The sequence below is a fragment of the Scomber japonicus genome, chromosome 3 (assembly GCF_027409825.1).
Source record: "Scomber japonicus isolate fScoJap1 chromosome 3, fScoJap1.pri, whole genome shotgun sequence".
Classification (NCBI taxonomy): domain Eukaryota; kingdom Metazoa; phylum Chordata; class Actinopteri; order Scombriformes; family Scombridae; genus Scomber; species Scomber japonicus.
The window spans coordinates 7,855,631-7,874,532 of NC_070580.1; the positions used below are offsets into that span (position 1 = coordinate 7,855,631).

The 18,902-nt window shown below is 39.0% G+C and overlaps 2 protein-coding genes across 2 annotated transcripts; one reads left to right on the forward strand and one right to left on the reverse strand.

The window, feature by feature from the left end:
- The first annotated feature begins 188 nt into the window (after positions 1-188).
- cdk5rap1 (CDK5 regulatory subunit associated protein 1) lies at positions 189-4,214 on the forward strand. The gene is made up of 13 exons (XM_053315844.1): positions 189-694; positions 781-884; positions 971-1,005; positions 1,090-1,190; positions 1,269-1,479; positions 1,595-1,715; positions 2,249-2,479; positions 2,591-2,688; positions 2,798-2,853; positions 2,943-3,073; positions 3,168-3,317; positions 3,517-3,657; positions 3,821-4,214. The coding sequence occupies exons 1-13, from the start codon at positions 409-411 to the stop codon at positions 3,956-3,958; spliced, it is 1,803 nt and encodes a 600-aa protein (XP_053171819.1). The 5' UTR covers positions 189-408; the 3' UTR covers positions 3,959-4,214.
- Positions 4,215-4,667: 453 nt separating this feature from the next.
- LOC128355695 (bactericidal permeability-increasing protein-like) lies at positions 4,668-10,664 on the reverse strand. The gene is made up of 16 exons (XM_053316018.1): positions 10,603-10,664; positions 9,367-9,474; positions 9,166-9,280; positions 8,942-9,073; positions 8,691-8,846; positions 8,445-8,508; positions 7,545-7,605; positions 7,367-7,458; positions 7,082-7,258; positions 6,935-6,994; positions 6,678-6,845; positions 6,514-6,581; positions 6,369-6,411; positions 6,218-6,281; positions 4,939-5,015; positions 4,668-4,785 (listed from the first exon to the last, which is right to left on the reverse strand). The coding sequence occupies exons 2-16, from the start codon at positions 9,467-9,469 to the stop codon at positions 4,744-4,746; spliced, it is 1,422 nt and encodes a 473-aa protein (XP_053171993.1). The 5' UTR covers positions 9,470-9,474; positions 10,603-10,664; the 3' UTR covers positions 4,668-4,743.
- Positions 10,665-18,902: the final 8,238 nt, after the last annotated feature.

The window sequence follows — 18,902 nt, forward strand, 5'->3', positions numbered from 1 at the left end:
AGCTGAATGATCTGTTATAGCCTACGCAGCTATTTTTTCCCATAGAAGCCAGAATGAACGCTATTGCTATTACTATTTATTATTACCTGCTAATTTTGTAGTTGTTGACTGTTAACTCTTTCCCCCGGGTTTTTATGACGTTACTTTGGAAAGAGAGGATTGTCCTCTTGACATTTAAACAGCTTTGGCACATGACATGAGTGCTTGAAAGACATTTAACCAACAAGCTAGTCGTTATTACAGTTGTGTTCATACAGTAAGCTAACAGTAAGAAAAGCAAACCATATGGTAACTGAAGAGTGCTAGCAGCAGCTAACTCCATTATATTGCTGCAGAGGTCAGATAGCCATTAACCCGTCAAGTTAGCCAGTGTTTACCCTCCACATGAGTGCAGCTAGCTAACCAAACATGGACACACTCAGGAGTTTAAAACCTTTATTTTCCTCTTCTCAACACTGGATACCTGTCAGGTGTTTACAGCCCAGATATTACTGTAAAGCAGCTAACACAGGTGTAACTTCAGGAGAGAGGAGGACAACGTTGAATAAGTTCAAGACTCAGATATCCTCTGGTCCAAGTCTTCAGGATTTTATCAAAGGAACTTCAGTTAAACAGACTTATGTTGCAGACACAGAGTACTTTGATAAACATGAATATCTGTCTGAGGAGTTGGAGATGGGGAATTCGAGGAAAGGTTAGTCTACATGGCTGAAAAGCATCAGTAAAGTTCATTTGGATAGTTTGGGATGAATGTTAAGCTGGTTGTTTGTGTTGTTGCAGTGTATTTTGAAACCTATGGATGTCAAATGAATGTAAATGACACAGATATAGCCTGGTCCATTCTACAGAGGAAGGGTTATCTCCGCACAGTCAACTTGAATGAGGTACAGCTGATCTCCTATTTAAATTTTTATCATTTTAATATCACTTCTGTCAACACTGCTTACTGAAAATGTGTTTGTTCTTGCAGGCGGATGTTGTCCTTCTGGTAACATGCTCCATTAGGTAAGATAATGTTACAAACTTTAAACAATACATCTCATTAACACTAATGAACCAACAAAGACACTTCAACTCTTGCCCTAACAGAGAGAAAGCTGAACAAACTATTTGGAATAGATTACAACAACTGACAGCTATGAAGAGGAAGCGCTTAAAGAGCCAAACACCAATGAAAATTGGGATTTTAGGTAAGTTAGTTCACCAATCTACACATACTGGACTTTATAGATGCTACAGAGATGCATGAGTGTGTTGTGTTTGTGCAGGTTGTATGGCAGAGAGGTTAAAGACGGAGCTTTTGGAACGGGAGAAGCTTGTAGATGTTCTTGCCGGTCCTGACGCCTACCGGGATCTCCCCCGCCTCTTGACTGTAGCAGATGGAGGTCAGCAGGCTAGCAATGTGCTGCTGTCTCTAGAGGAGACCTACGCTGACATCATGCCCGTCCACCATGCTCCTCAGGGAAACAGCGCTTTTGTGTAAGTTGTTAGTTGAGCATCCAATAAAAATAGTTATCGTGACAGGCCTAGTTTTAGTCTCATTTTCTACAGCATTGCTGATTCTTCACATTTTATGCATCCTTTGCTCTGGCAGGTCCATCATGCGAGGCTGTGACAACATGTGCAGTTACTGCATTGTTCCCTTCACACGAGGGAGAGAGAGGAGTCGACCTGTCAGCTCCATTCTTGAGGAAGTTCGTATGTTGTCTGACCAGGTAAGTTATAAATTCACCTACTTAGACTCATATCCTTATCTTTAACAGGTAGGCATGCACTGGTAGTCATATTTATTGTGAAGGACTATTACACAATAATGTTTATCTAATTAGGGAAGACAAAATTGCTGCTTGAAATAGGCCTGTCACAATAATTACGTTATTGACTCATTGTACAATAATGTAATTATAGCGCCCACTCTCCAATCCCACTTCTCACCCCCCTTGCATTATTATGCTATTGTATTATCATTATGTCAGTGGTATAAAATGATCTTCAAATAACAGTAATATCGTTTATCGCGATAATTTCTGAGACAATATATCGTCCAACAATATATCGTAGTTATCATGACAGGTCTAGCTTTAAATTCATAAGACTATATCAGAAATTATAGATGATTCTGCCCTCAAATATAATGTTTTGTATAAGTTTAGTTTAATTTAAGCTCAGCACTCAAAGTGAACATTTCAGTAACTTACGTAGTTTCTGGACATCTTGACAAATGTGTGTGTTATGTGTGTGTTGTCAGGGTGTGAAGGAGGTGACGCTGCTGGGTCAGAACGTGAACAGCTACAGAGACACATCAGAAGAACAGTTCTGCAGCGAGGATGCGACCAAGCTGAGCCGCGGCTTCACCACCGTCTACAGAACCAAACGTGGAGGTCTGCGCTTCTCTGACCTGCTGGACAGAGTGTCGCTAATCGATCCTGACATGAGGATCAGATTCACCTCCCCGCACCCTAAGGACTTTCCTGACGAGGTACATGACAACAAAGCGGGCGCCCCTTTTTTGTGAATCTGGACATCATTCATCGTGTTAACTTGGCTCAGTGAGGTTTCTCAACATGGTTTGTGTGTTGGTTTTTTACAGGTTTTGCATCTAATTGCGGAGCGAGGGAACATTTGTAAGCAACTCCACCTTCCAGCCCAGAGCGGCAGCAGTCAGGTCTTAAAGGCCATGCGACGTGGGTAAGAGACTACAAGACTTTAGATCCAGTTTGTGATTATTTGCAACCATTACTTCAAGTGTCAGTAGATGTTTTTGTTTGATAAATGTCTTTTCAACTGCTATTCACAGCTACACAAGAGAGGCCTATCTTGAACTTGTGCAGAATGTTAAGAGAATTATCCCAGGTAGGGATCTAAATACTAACACAAGTATACTCAGATTCAAGCAGTGTGGTCTGTGTTAAACATGAATGACGTGTGTGTCTGTGTGTCAGATGTGAGTCTCAGCAGTGACTTCATCTCAGGCTTCTGTGGTGAGACAGAAGAGGACCACCAACAGACTCTGTCTCTGATTAGGGAAGTGGGCTACAATGTCGGCTTCCTTTTCGCCTACAGTATGAGAAAGGTGAGTCCGTGTGTCACACCGCAGAAATACTCTCTCATCAGGATTTTTAGAATGAAGTGATCTGGTTTTAAAATGTTCTGCTTGTCCCGCTCAGAAAACCCACGCCTTCCACCGGCTACAGGACGACGTGCCGGCAGAGGTGAAGCAGCGGAGGCTTCAGGAGTGTATCAGTGTGTTCAGAGAGGAAGCTGCAGGGGTCAACGCAGCTCTGATCGGCAGCACACAGCTTGTCCTGGTAGAGGGAGTGAGTACTGCATGCATGACCAACACACAGGACTTTACATTAACATCCTGCTGTCACCTTTCATAGGATAAGTAGTGAGCATGGACGAAATCAGAGTGGGATATTTTTCATCAGTATCAATACTATACTGATTGTACCGGGTTACTGTACCCTGTTACCAGGCACCACTGCTCATATCTGGGTTTCTATTTTTACACAGGAGAGTAAAAGATCTGCCAAAGATCTGTGTGGGAGAACTGATGGCAACATGAAAGTGATTTTCCCCAAAGAGGATGTTGCTGTTCAGCCTATGGAATCCAACACTGCACCAATCAGAGCTGGAGACTATGTGCTGGTGAAGGTGAGGTTTGGTTCACATAGATGCAGCTATAGAGAGTCAACTTTTTTTTCTTTTTTCTTTTAAACAAAAACTTTTCACAATCTAGAGTGTTAAGGTATTATCTGACATTTGATATTTATTAATTTAGTCATTAATGTTTTTATGTCTGTTTTCTTTCTTGTAGATATCATCAGCTAACTCTCAGAGCCTGAGAGGTGAAGCCCTCAGTCACAGCTCCCTGAGAGGCACTCTGATGCCCTATGAGATTCTGCCTAGCCACCAACTCGATGGACATCAAGTTCAGACTCAGACACAACCATGATCAAAACATGGCTTTGATTGACACAGGTGACACCACAAAAAAAAAGCAACCCTCGCACACACCTTCTTCTTCTCTTATCTGACTGTGAAAACATGTGGAATGGGAATTCTCGAGTTCATAACTGATGAAAGATGAGCTATAAAAACTGCAATCTGCAAATTCTATATTTATAATGTGTATGTACATATTAAACTGCTTAAGATACTGAAACATATTTAAATCATACGGTTTGTTTAATAAATACCACAGCAGTTGATTTATGTTGGTGTTAGCAGTGATGCTTTATTGATGATGTCATTGCATTTTTTTTAATGCGATTGCCCGAACTGCAGTAAAAAAAAAAGTTGCGAATCAGCACATATTTTAGAATCACCCCATGAGCTACTAAGTCAGAAAACTCAGAGAAAGAATTTGCCCCAAGTCAGCAGCAGAAAAGTGCTGTGATCTGCTTTGGAAGGAGCATGTTATTTCAAAGAAAGATGATTATGGTGACAACAGCAACCCCCCCCCCCCCCCCCCCCCCCCCCCCCTCCCCAACCCCATCCTGCCTGCAGACCATCTGCTGTCGTGACAGGCCTGCAGTAACACTGTTCACTGCCCTTATCTACATTTTGGTATGGAGAAAAAAACATGGCCTGAATTCATTTTTAGCAATTTAACAAAAGACAAATACAAAAATGATAAAAAAAATCTCAGGTTATCTCTTCGTTTTCAAATAATAACTGGTTGTGCTTTTGCTGTGGTTTTGCCTCCTTGCCTCCAGTGTTGAAATGAATTCTGGGAGTTCAACCGGCAAACTGAACATCTGTCCCAATCAGCATGTAGTCCTAAAAATAAAACACAAGAGCACCATTTCATAACAGGTTTGAAATGAGGAATTCTGTTGATATTGATCTAATGTGTTTCTACCAAGTAAAGGGTATAAATATGGAGCTAGTTCATAAACACACACTTCTATAGAAAAATATCAAATTTCTTACCTTCAGGACCTGAAGCTGAGTGTTCACAAGCTTCATCTTTCCAAGTGAGGGAAGAGGGTATCCCTTTGCGAGTTGAACTATAAAGTGAAATTCACAAGTTTAGATAATATATTCCCAAAAATATAATGAGGCAACAGTATAGTGATATTATTAGCAGGGGTTTTATAATATATTTAATTATATAACACAGTTCATGCTTTAAATGAAGCTCAAAGGGTTTTACTAAAAAAAGATAACCCATAAAACAACACAAGATCAAAATAAATCTTGGCAGGACAATCAGTAAGTCTAAAAACTGAGGTATTTTTCATTAAACTGATAATGAAAAAACAAAAAAGAACGATGAAGATATAGTAAAATACAGAGACACTAACAATAAGCAAGGAGGCTAAACAAAGAGGTAAGTTTAAAGAAAGGCACATTCCCAATCTCCTCGGATTGGGGAGTAAGGACATCTAATAAATTAGCAGAGGATGATCTGAGAGTGTGTGAGGTGACAAAATGATAAACATTTCCAATAGTATACCCCAACTCTAATTAATCTAGAGCTGATTTGTTTACAGCTTTGCATAAAAGTAAAAGAATTTGAAAGCCAATTGTATGAGAAACAAAAAGCTGATGTTCTCTGCTTTCTGTTTTATATGTATTGGACTCACGCAGCAGAGTTTTAAATGAACTGAAGTCCATCTTTAGAGTGGTTAGGAAAGCATTACAATAGTCTAGTCCAGTAACAGTTGATTGTGTAGGACATGCTTCACACCAACCTCTTAACACCACAAGTTGTGATTCAAGGTAAGTGAAAACTAGTTAGAGACCAAACCCAGAAGATGAAATGGCTAAAAGTGCTGTAATAGACAAGTTGCAGCATCACTGTGCCTTATAGGACAAAGATATCATAACAATGTCCTTTTGTTTCTATAATTGACAGTGCAAAAGATCTGTGGCAGTACATGAGACAAAAAAGGTTCTGAATCACTGTTCTAGTCTGCTTGAAATGAAGATACAAATGAGCTTTTCTGTATAATTACCAACCAGTAAAGGTTGAATTGTGGCAATGTGTCTTAAATGTAAGAATTTGGTTTTGAAATGCTGCTATTAGTCTAAAATGATCCCAAGATTCTGTTGTACTTGTAATTTGGTAGCTGCAGCTGGATTGCCTAACTGAAGGGAAAAGCTCATCATGTGTGGTGTTGGAGGCAAGCCATAAGACTTTCCATCTAGTCTGTCACTACATTGCAGAAGGATAAGAAAGCAACAGTCTTCTTCCTTTAGAACTCACCATTCAGTCTGGGGATCACCACCACTTTCAAGACCATTTGCAGGATGCTGTCAAGGGATCTGACCTGTAGGTTAGGGTTAGGGTTAAGGTTAGTTTGCTAAGTTGCTGCTGATGACACATACTGTGAGTCATGTTAGAGTGCAGTTCTCACCTGAAAATCTCCCACATAACTGGTGCCCAGGGTCAGACCCATCCTGTGCAAATAAGATAAAATTATTCTGTGATGTCCTCCTCACAAGGACCTTTTGTCCCCATTTTCTTCTGTGACAACAGGATGTGATTTTTTAGTAACTCACTTGTTGAGGGAAACAGCTCCAGCAATCCTCACTCCACTGACAAACACTCGGGCACTGACACTGGTGTCCTGTATAAAGACAGTATGGTCAGAAAGGTTCCTCTCTATGTTTTTGTAAACCACTCGATGGCATTTTCAGTGTTCCCGAAAACCGTGCTAACATACCAAGTTTAGGACAAAGAGTGGGGAAAGTGTGGCATTGGGTTGGATAGCGTAGGCCGTCACGGTACCAGTGGCTTGAACAGTCATGTTGTTGGCTTGGAAAGTGACAGCGGGATTTTTCACCGTCTTCACCAGCATTTTCATCATCAGACCTGGGAAGCTTTTGGCGATCTGAAAATGGACCAAGATATCAGCTGACAAATTCACCCAGAAATGTGTGTTTTGTAATAAATAATGTGTGATGTGTGTGGCCCTGTCACCTGTGGGATTAAGGCTCCGAAGGTTCTGGTGTTGAGTCGGATGGGAGAGCTTCGTGGGATCTATTGTAACAGAGTGAGAAAGGTTGTGGATCAGTGCAAACATTGTGAAAACAGTGACCCATTAGGAGTCAAGGGGACGCAGCCTACCATGTCATCAGTAATGTACAGGCTGAGGGCTCCAGCTTTGTTGTAGACAAAGCCTGCAGAGTTGGTGGTGAAGGCAGACACTCCGATGTACAACATGTTGGTGGTCTGGGGTGGCAGAGCGAAGACTGCGGGGGTGAACGGAGGCTCCTGATGCTTCCCAATGTTGTAAAATTCACCCTAAAGGGAAGAAGACGAGACAGAGACAGAAGAACTATGACAATCTGTTTCTTTTATATTCACATGGAGCCTTCGGATCATATAATCTTGAGTAGTATAAAACTCTACCTTTAAGCTCAAGTCAATAGAAGATTTTGAAATGGTGGGCGATGCCACCATGGAGTATTCAATCTCTGCATACTTGTCCACCTTGGCTACAACTGCAGTAGGGTAGAAAGTTATTCATAGAACTTTCATAGAACATTCATGAAACCTCCAAATGTTTGACACAAACAGAGTATTTTACCATTGAGAGTTTTCAGTTGAGGGTTCATATCATTCACTGCATCAGCCACCAGAGGGCACATCTGCAACAATAAACAACAGAGAGACTCCATTTCTATACTTCAAACAAAGCTCTGAGCAATGGTCACTGAATAGGGGGAAAAACAAACTGAGTCAAATTGTTATCAGTGAACCAACAGCAGAGGAGAAATGTCATCCATTGCTACTTGTGTCCATGATGTCTAACTTTAATGTTATAGAATTTTAAGTCAGAGAGTAATGAAGACATTGACTGACTGAGTCTTTGGTCTGAAGCCTTTTAGCACTAAAGGTAGCTCTTAAGTCATGTAAGAGGAAGTCCAAACAATCCAAAAAGACTAGTGATGACTGTTACTTTGCACAGCTTGAAACAAACTAGGAAAAAAGCATCACTAATTAACATGGAATATCTCAGCTGTGTGTCAGAAGTATTTAACTGCAACCAACTGCAATTAATACACAGTTAAAGCTGATTTCATTGCCACCACTGGATAAGCTGGTAAAACTGGCATTATATGTAGAATTAACCCTTCATAGGATGAAGATTTGTATTGTCAACTGGAAAATATGTCTTGATGCCTTATTTCAATCCGGCATTTTAAATCCTAAAGCACAAAAGTATCATCAGCTATACTTATTCAGTTAGATAGTTTAGTCCATTGGTTCTCAATTGGTTCGGGCTCTACCAAAGGGTCACAAGATAAGTCTCAGGGGTCCAGAGATGATTAATATGGGAGGAAAGAAAGATACAAAAAGTTCTGCACAAATACGGATTCATTTTTCACATTTTGTCTGATATTCGCTTTTACCCTGAAGTTTTAGAGCCATTTAGGTTAAATTATAGGTAAATAAGATTCTGCGTGAATAAATCATAGACTCTCACCTGTTTTTGAATTTGACTGCGTATGGCCTTAGAAGCGAAACTTCTGAAGAGATTGTACAGCCAGCTAAACAAACAATAACCATCAGAGTTAGATAAGTACAGTGACTGCAAACATTTGGACACACTTTTACCACTTTCCAGTAAATAGGAAGGTGTATCCAGACTTTTGACTGGTGCTGTATACAGTGTGTCAAGTAAAATTGGCAAGTCACAGTGAGTATTGTACTAAATTAGGTTTTATTTCACCTGGCTCCACCGTGGAATTTGACTTTCGCACTGCTGACACTAGCCGCACAGTTGACGCTGCTGACCACAGGTCGGCCCGACTCATCACTCTTCATGGCAATGCTTGTAGTGATGGAGACTCCATTCACGTTCAAATCAAAACTTCCGCTGTCCTTTCTGTTAAGAGAGGAGGAGGTGGGGTTGGGGGAGTCACTACTGCAGCAGGGAATGTATTTTTAAAAAGTATAAAGGAGATATCTCTTCTTACTCACATTATTCTGAGGTACTTGACCCTCCAGTTTCCACGCAGACTGATGTAGGCATTAGCAATCGACAGTTTGATACCAGTCCCTGCCACTAGTTCCACTGCAGACTTAGGTAACGCCACATTCACTATTTGCATACTGGAAGAAACAATGTTTTTGTAAAGGCATTTGTAATAAAAAAAAAAAAAATACATTTTTTTACAAGACAGGTTAATAATCAGGTGCCTTACTTTGACAAGCTGTACCGGACTTTGCCAATAGGAGACACTCTCTTTTTCCCTGAAACATCTGGGACTTTGACGGTTTTGAGCTTCTGCCCGATGGAGAGCATCCCCAGTTGCCTGCCTAGTAAAAGACAAGAAAGTTTGATGATGAAATTCTGTGGAGAGATCAGTGTTTTCAACTGAGGAAACTTTTGCTGCAGAGCTTACCATATTCAAGTCCTTTTTCTGTTAGTTTGACCTTTACTCCAGGATTGATGCTTGAGGTCGCAGGGATGAAAGCCACCAGGGCCAGCCAGCAGCACAGGAACATCTTGACTTTTGGGGAGATAAAGAGAACAAGATCTTGATTAGTTTTCTTCTCTTTTATGAACATGACACCATAAATCAGGCAAAGTTTCCCGCTGTTCTTCAAGGAATACATGGGTAGTAATAAATCAAAGCTTCCCTTTTGATTAATGGATCGTTCTCAAACTGTTGTCTTGAATTTCGTACTTAATGTCACAGTTCACACTTAATCAGTAATTCTCACAGTGAAGTCGTTGATTTTGGGATACCTGCTTCATTTCAACCTTGTGAAAGAGCTGACTGTCAGTGCTGTTGATGAAATCACATGACCGCTGATATGTCAGCAGGCAAGCCAGAGTTTTATTCAATTAGGCTGGGATTAAAGGCCAAGTCCACCCAGTTTCTTTTGTCCGTTTTGAATGTGGATATTTGAATTTGAGTATTAAAGATGGAAAATACAGTTTGTAGAGTAGTTAAGTCATTGCAGTTTAAGACAGAGTATTTACAGTATTTAACTGTCACTGACAATCAGAAATTCCATCTGTCATTCAAGAATGAAAACAAAAATCCAACCCATTCTATCTTGTGCTTTTTTTGGATTTGGGCACTGAAAGTCTAAAAACAGACTGAATAGGACACACAACAAAATCACATAATCTGAGACATGTGACAAACTCTTAAGGATGTTTTGAAGAGGTGCAGATGTGCAGTAGAATGTAAAAGTGTGTCAGGTTTGCACAACAACCAAATCCTAGGTGTAAAACTACTGTGTAAGATCCCTAATTCACCACTGAAAACCCCAAAACATTCATTATCACTAAGTGTTCATATAAAGCCATCACCTAATTCTACCAAAGCATCTAATTACACAAAACAAAACAGTAAATACATTTCCTAACACTATTTTGATCATCTAAATGGTTTCTCAAGAGCAATTAGGGATAATCCTGTACATAGATCCACCCCGTCAAAACACTTCATGAAAAGATTAAATAGGTCAGCTCTTGCATACACGCCCACACATATACAATCTTACAGTGTAACATAACCCATTAATCTAAGTCAATAGGACATGTTAAAGTTTATCCCTGCATTCCGCTTTTGCAATGAACATTTTCAAATATAATTATTCAGAAAACTTTGAAAAGTCATTCTTACCTGAAGGAGCAGCTTGTGAGGATCAGGTGGTTTCTACTGGTGTGTCTGTCTGCTAGTCTGACTACCAACAAGGCGGAGTGAAGAGGAAGAGAGGCACGTGCTTTATAATTCACTTACCCAATCAGGAAACTGAACTTGGTGACGGGGACTGTCCCAGATAAAGCAACAATGGTGAAACGTGTTTTTATCAATATTTGTTTTTTTGTTTGTTTTCGTCATAAATACGATGTGTGCATATGTGTGTGGCAAGGCTTTAGTTGCATGTATGCGTTTCTAGAGATTTCAAGTAAGGAAAGCATGACAGTTTAAATGATACCTTTGTCCTCTTGTATTAAAAAGGAATGATGTGCAGATTGTAGCTACAAATCTCCAATATTTTGTGCTACACAGCATTCCTGCCAAATATTAGCCATGATTATGAAAGGGACTAGAAGCAGTAAACTATTTACTTATTTGTTTGCTTATTTGATAGGGACAGAGCACATTAATGAACATCAGTATAAAATATGATATAGCAAGAATGCAAATTCACATCTATAGTCCTTATGCAGGTAAGAAAGGAACAATATGCACATCCACATATGAAAATACACAAGGTAGAAAAACAAAAATATCTTGTACCAGTGGAGGACGAAGTACTCAGATCGTTCACTAAAGTAAGAGTAGAAATACTGTCATCTAAAAATACTCAATTGCAAGTAAAAGTCCTGAATTGAAAATGTTACTTAAGTAAAAGAACAGAATAACAACAAAATGCTTTTAAAGTATCAAAAGTAAAAGTACTCGTTATGCAGACTGTGTTATATTATTGCAGTATATTCTATTGTTTGTTTGTGTTACTAATAAATACATGTGAGAGCATTTTAATGTTGTAGTTTAACCATGTGAAGCCAATTTTAGATACTTTGGGTAGACTATTATATCATGTTATATATAAGTGTACACTTTATATTGCACCTTTCACATTTTTTAGAGAAAATAAATGAGCAATAATTTAAACAACACTTATAATAATAAAAGATGTCAAATTTTCATCTGAAAAGTAACTAAAGCTGTCAAGTAAATGTAATGGAGTAGTATCTATAAAGTAGTATCAAATTGTTCAAGTACCTCAAAGTTGAACTTAAGTAAGTTGTGCAAACTTGTACTTTCTACTTTTGCATTGCAGACTTGTTCGGACAAAAGTGATGACACTTGGTTCTCACTTGAGCTATTGTTTGAGATTAATCAAGGTTGATGTGTGAGGCACTACTTGCAAGCCATAGGAACTTCCAACGTTAACTTCCCTTTACTGCTATCACCATTGTTTGTTAGCTGCTTCCTCGAAATGCAAGCCCATGCAAAGCCTTGTACATGAAACACGCTATCAAACGAATCAAACACTTTTATGGCTTGTGGCCCATAGAGTGTTTTATTACCTGATCATTTCCTTCAGTACAATACACAAAGCAGTACAATACACAAAGCAGTAATAATGTAGTAATGGAAAATAACATCACCCTCAGCAGGGACAAAATCACCAGTTGGTTTTGAAGGTGCTACATATAGTGCAGTAAATGATTTTCTGTTTTGTGAATGAAACATAAGCAGCAGCATGGATATTACTGTTTGTTGTTGTTTTCTTATTACAACTGGCTACATACATACTTTAGTAGAGTCCACATCTTCAAAACTCATCACACAGTCAGCTTCTTCAACACACTGCTGGGCACAGCAGTTCATTTTACACACAAAGCAAATCCTCCCAGCAGACACTAACACAGCAAGTCCTGTTCAATGAGACACTAAGATAAAAACAGTAACAGACAACACACACTGATCTTTGTATGTCTTTGAAGTAGAAAAGCATTTTATGATCTTTAGTTTTTTTATTGTGTATATTTAGTTTTCATTACAAAATACAGTAGAATGTGGAGCTCTCTATGGGATGTACTACAGAGTATTCAACAGGAAAGCTTTCAGTGGGATTTATGTGTCACGATTTGTTTTGTTTTTGCTTGAATATCCTTGTACCTGAGAAAGAGTTTTGAAGTGAGTGTGTAAACTAGTAAATGGCATGCACATCCACAGAATTTTTATTTGAGTTAGAGAAGTATTCAGGGAATTTGAAGGCTGTAGTCAATGAATGCTTTTAGTGTGAAAGCAATGCAAATGTGAACACAGTTTTTGGCCCATAATTGATGCTGTTGTGTTGGCTGTTTGAAAAGCTTTGAGGCTGCACACTCACTACTGACCCGGTCATGTAACCAACTGTAAAACATGGCAAACTCTGTCATTCATAAAGTGTTATTGAAAGGTTTCACTGTCAGAGCTTAAAATGAGTAAATAGCTGACAAGTGGTACCCACATACTGGATTATTGTTTCATTTTTCATCTTGAAACACAGGGTCAAAGTACAACAGGCTGGCCCAGACTGACATTAAAGAACTTTTACAAAGATACAGTCTGAAATGACTGATGAATAAACATTTTTGTTTTCATTTTCATGATCCAACTCATTATGGGAAAGCAAGAAACCATAAAACCATTTGCTGTGATTGCAGTTTCCGTTGCTCAATCAAAACCAACTGATGTTGAATGTTTCTGTCCTTACAGAAACATTGTGGTTGTAGTTTGCTTCTGCTTTACCTATGTACCAATCACATAGTAAAACAATAGTAGAAGACTAGGACACCACTCTAAATTGACCTTTAATTGCCACAAATAGGTTTCAGGTAATACAACCTTCTTCAGCATGTGTATTGGCAATTTCACAGTCAATAGACACAGGTCAGGTTAATTATAGATGTCAACAACTGGCATGACAGGCTTATCCCAGCAGGGGGAGCTACATACACATGATGTAGGTTGCTAAAACATAAAGCAATTTATGAAAAATAGATCTAAAAAAACAAAAGCTAAATAAAAAGACACATTGTGTTTACTTCATAAGAGACAAGCAAATCTGGGACAGAAAGTGAGCGTATCTCTTAGGCAACAATGATTTCCCTAGGCGATCACGCAAGTTTAAAGACCTCTTACAAAAATATCTAGGTGTGGTTTGAAATACACCATTTTGCAATCTGTGGATCACTTTCCAAAATGTGCCAATATCTAATTACTACTTGTTTATGTGGCTTAGACAAAGGACTAAAGGAACTAGGTTTGTGTAGATCAGATTGCTGAGCTTGGCATACCTTTTAAGATGATTTTCCAGTATTGCATCTTCATATCCCTTCACTTTAATACTACCACAAAAGTGTTTAGCATGTGACTCAAAAGTACCATCAGAATTACAACGCGTTTAATCCTCAGTAATTGACTGTAGGCTTATTTTAATGCTGGTGAATGATAACTGCTCAATTGAAAAGTAAAAAAGGATTTCTAGCAGTTTCTTTTTTACATAAGAAATGTTCTACTGGTAATGTTTAAAAAACACAAAGTAAGCTAGAAACTTCAGTGTAGTCATGGCTCATGGTCTCAGAGCTGAATTTCAACAGCCATATTAAGACAATTAGAAAGTCAGTCTACTATCACTTGAAGATTATATCAAGGATTAAAGGACTTGTCTCAGCAGCATTTGGAAAAGCTCCATGCGTTCATCTTCAGTAGACTCGACTGCTGTAACAGTGTCTTTACAGGTCTTCCTAAAAAATCGATTCAACAGCTGATTCAGAACGCTGCTGCTCAAGTCCTCATGAAGGTCAAGAAAGTGGATCATATCACTCCGGCTCTCAGATCTTTACCCTGGCTTCCTGACTGTCAAATAATTGATTTAAAAAAGAAAGAAAAAAAAAATTAGAAATACATTTCTGATCTTCTGCTATGTTTGGAAGCAGGTCATCTGGGATAGGTCTGCTTTGTGTCCACAGAGTTCGAACTATGTTTTATGCTCCACGTATCTGGAACAAACTCTGATAAAACTGCATGCCGGCAGCAACTCAAGTCAAGTTCGAAGACTTTTCTTTTATTCAATCAAATGTGAGGCTTTTGATTAATATATTACACTGCACTTACACTTTTTACTCTTCTGTTTTATGTCTTATTCTATTTTAGCTTATTTTTATCTTCAATTTAACACTTTTCACTTTTTTACTTTTTAGCCCTGTTGCTGAAATGTGTGATACAAATAAACTTGCCTTGCTTAAGGGTTCAAGAAAAAAACATCCTGATAATCAGTTGCACCATCACATACACAACAGGTTTTGTTACTATTTGGACAGCATCCACTGTTAACTGCTCCTTATATTAGTACCACTTCTGCTTATTTAATTGCTACTAATAGAGTTGCTGGCAGGTCCAATATGCAGCCGAATACAAATAAATGACTAACAGCACACTATGAGGAGGTTTTCACGTCACATGAGAGGTTCTTGAATCAATTCTTTGTAAGTATTGTGTGTAATATGATGCTGTGTTAACCTGAGAGGCAAAATTACTATAATTTACAAAGAGCAACGGGTTGCAGGAAGGTTTGAATCCAGAATTCACAGAAGAAGATATCGTGCATGCTGAGTGCTCTGTTGTATGTTTATAAAAGAACGAGAAAAGTGTTTCTGCTAAAGTGAGTCATTCTTTTTAGTTTTTGTGAAGTTAATTAGCTTTAATAACAGTATGCAACAGGCGAGTTGACTGAATGCTGGCTAACTGCTTAGCAACTGTTGCTACGCTTGTTAAATTTAAATCTGCTCTATGACTCAAACGATGTGAATGATCTTGAAGATGTAAACCCACACAGGTGTTTTCACTTATATCCACTGATTAAACCTCTTCTCAGGACTGTGTGGGTGTGTTAAGACCGTAGAGAGGTAAAAGTTAGATCGGCATCAGGTGTTGGCAATGGCGGGGGCCAATGAAAGCAGTACTTCAGCAGTACTTTGGTATAATGAGAATATTTACTGTGTGTGGGGGGGTGTGTGTGGGTGTGTGGATAGCAATTTAAGATGAAAAGATTGTTGGTTCGACTTTGTTCTGACAGGAAGCAGTATGTGACCGTCAGCACCGATTCCCCTCAAATCTGTTTTCTTTCTCTACTTCTCTGTACACCAACGGCTACACCTCCAGTCATCATTCTGTTAAGCTCCTGAAGCTGGCAGCTGACACCACCTTCACTGGGATCATCTCTGGTGGGGATGAGACCACCTACAGGTGGATGGTTGACCGTCTTGTGAATTGGTGCTGACAACAACTTGGAGCTCAGCACTCTAAAGACAATTGAGATGGTTGTGAACATAGGAGAGAACCCAGACCCAACCTGTCCCCATTACCTTGTGAGACTCCCCAGTCAATACTGTGGAGTCCTTCTACATCATGATCACTGTCTTCATCCAGGACTTCAAGAGGAAACTGAACATCAGCGGCATCACCCAGAAGGCTCAGCTGTGGCAGCTGAACAAGTCCAACCTGCCAAAGTCAATGATGGTGCACTTCTTCTACTCCACTGAGTCCATCCTCACCTCCTCCATCACCATCTACTACACTGCTACTGGTGCCAAGAACTAGGGCAGACTGCAGGGTATCATCCGCTGTGTTAACAAGGTGATTGGCTGCAACCTGCCGTCCCTCCAGGACCTCCATGCCTCCAGGACACTGAGGTGAGCAGGAAAGATCATAACCTAAGGGTTTTTATCTACTATCGTGCCACTCAATAATGTAACACTTGATAAAATCCGAGCAGACTGAGTGGAAGAGCTTGGAGTGGATACATCTGATGGAATATAGGATAGTGCATTAAACAGGGTTAATTGTTCAACCTCATGTGCCCGCCTCGGTTTAATTCAATTTAACATGATTCATCAGACTCACTTCAATAAAGCCAGAATATCTGAAATCTACCGTCTGCCATGGTCTGAACGCTACCATGGCAGGAATTGGGTTATTAGGCATATTCTGATACATATGAAATTGTCTTGCTGCACCTTCCTGATGTGTTTGTTTGAAGAGTAACTTGGTCATGCATATATGTCTCTTGAACCTGACATTGCAGCTGGGTGTGGTCAGGTGTGGTCTGTTGTAAACAACATCACTACATCCAGCTGTGATGTAGCTTGGTACTACAGTGCAACAACACCTGCAGCGTAAGTAGGATCATTAAATCTTTTAAGAGTGTAGTAAAAGCAATGAAATTTTCATCACAAAAATCTTAATATTTAATGTTATTCAAGGTGAGGTTACATTAAATAAAATTTTAGCAGTTGTCAGAAAAATGAGGCTGTAGCAGATGGTTTCAGAAAGAACCATGACAATATATCTGTGCTAATAGAGTGAAAAATGAATGAATGAAACAACAAATTAATTACAAATGCATGCTGGCAACAATTTGAATAATGGACAAGAGGTATGGATTATTAACATGGATTTGAATTTGTTATTCAGATGTGTACAATATCAGCTCTGCACATCTGTTTACATGTTGTCAGGACATGGAACAAGAAATTGAAAATCTCTACATGAGGAGGTGGAAGTGTAGTCCAAAGAGTTCACACAGAGTTCAGTTTTACCCTCATGCTCTCCTCTGCTAATGCCTCTAAGCTGACCACATTTCAGACCTACAACAGAGAGAGTGCTTTTCCTTTTTGTCTTTAGCAGCGAGTTTAACTCATCCTGCATGCCTGGGGTGTGTACTCACCACCACTATGAAGAGCAGCGGGGGGGTTTGTCCTAGCAAACAACTGAATTTAAATATGGGTTCTGATTCAGTGTTGGTGCAGCAGTATGACCTTTTAAAAATTCTGTTGTCATTTAATCATAATGGTTTTAAATGTCTTGTCAAAGTATTTTTTATAAACTATACTCAATTTTTAAAACTTAAACTATGGTTCAACTTTTTGCATTAATTACATACATTGTGGGTTTGAATATCATTCCAGATTTAAAGGTCAAGCTATTGTTCCTCTTGATCGTTTTGGATATGCTTTCTTCAAACATAGAGACGTAGTACACTCCTGCCTCCCTGAGGCTGAAGGCAGCATGGCACCAAATTGTGTCAATATTCAATATTTAAATCAAACCTTATATGGCAGCACCACTGCAAAGCTTGAGATATACTGCTTGACTCAGCAGAACCTTTAATACCATGGTTTTTGCTAAAATGTGATTAAAAGAATAAAAATAAAAGGCGACTGCTGTCGGCTTTTTTAGGATCTGCTAAGAAACTCCCCTTAATATTTTGTGTTCGTGGGCCTCAGGCCCTTCCACACTGCTCTAAAAACAAAGATCCTTTTCATTTTGATAAGCCACACAACAAGAGGAGCATTAGGTTCACTTTTCTCCAAAATAACACTAGTGTTTTTCAGTATTGCACAATAAAACAGTGAAGAATTCCTGCACATAATGTATGTAATTTAAATTTTCTGTCAGTGTAACTGTATTTTGGCGTGTTAATAGAAGCTTATCTGTGTGTGTGTGTGGGGGGGGGGGGGGGGGGTGCTCTCATTATATTTGATATCTGCCTGAATTTGCCCCATTCCACACATAATAGCAATGATAATATTTGAGGATGCAAATTCCTAAAATTATGACAAATATGTCGGTGTGCAGGTCTACTGCTCAGACGTGTGATATCATCAGAGTGTAGAATATAAAGCTGTTCTGTACACACAGAATAAAAGAGCTGTTTTATGTGAGAAATTATTTAAAAAAAAACCTCACATAGACTCTATAGAGTATAGCCCTGTATACGTATCTATCAACAGGAGAGAGAAAAAAATAGTAGATCTTTAAACATGATTAAAAAACAATCTTCTTGCATCACAGAAATCAATATATTCTAATAAATAATATAGAGTGGAGTATATCTGTGCCTGTTTGAGACAAGATCCTGCTGCAGTGTGCTGCCAAACCAGCTGCAAATGCTGAATTGGGGGATTCATAAAATGTAATATTGACAGGTCATTTAGCCCTGTATAAAAATTAACATATTAAAAATATTTAGCATTTGTAAGTTGGGTCACTTGGAAAAAACTTATTTTCAAACTTATTTTGCTGGGTAATTTTCTTGCCATGTGCTGTAAAGGTAAACCAAGGACACAAAACTCTGGAAATGCTCCGGCGGTCAAGTAATGGGATGACACAGATGGCCTGAGCACCCTGTGGTCACACTGTGGGCAAATTCATTACTCTTTCCTTGAGGATGGAAGAACCTCAAGGACATCCTTCCACTTTGTAAAAAAACAGCAGAAAACATTTTCTTTCTAAATACAAGTAGCCTCTGTGCGTTGTTTCCATTCAGTTCACACCAAACAAATCACACAAAATCATACAAAACCACAATTATATGGAACTGTGTCAGGTCAGCACTAAACGTTTGACTATATGTGAGC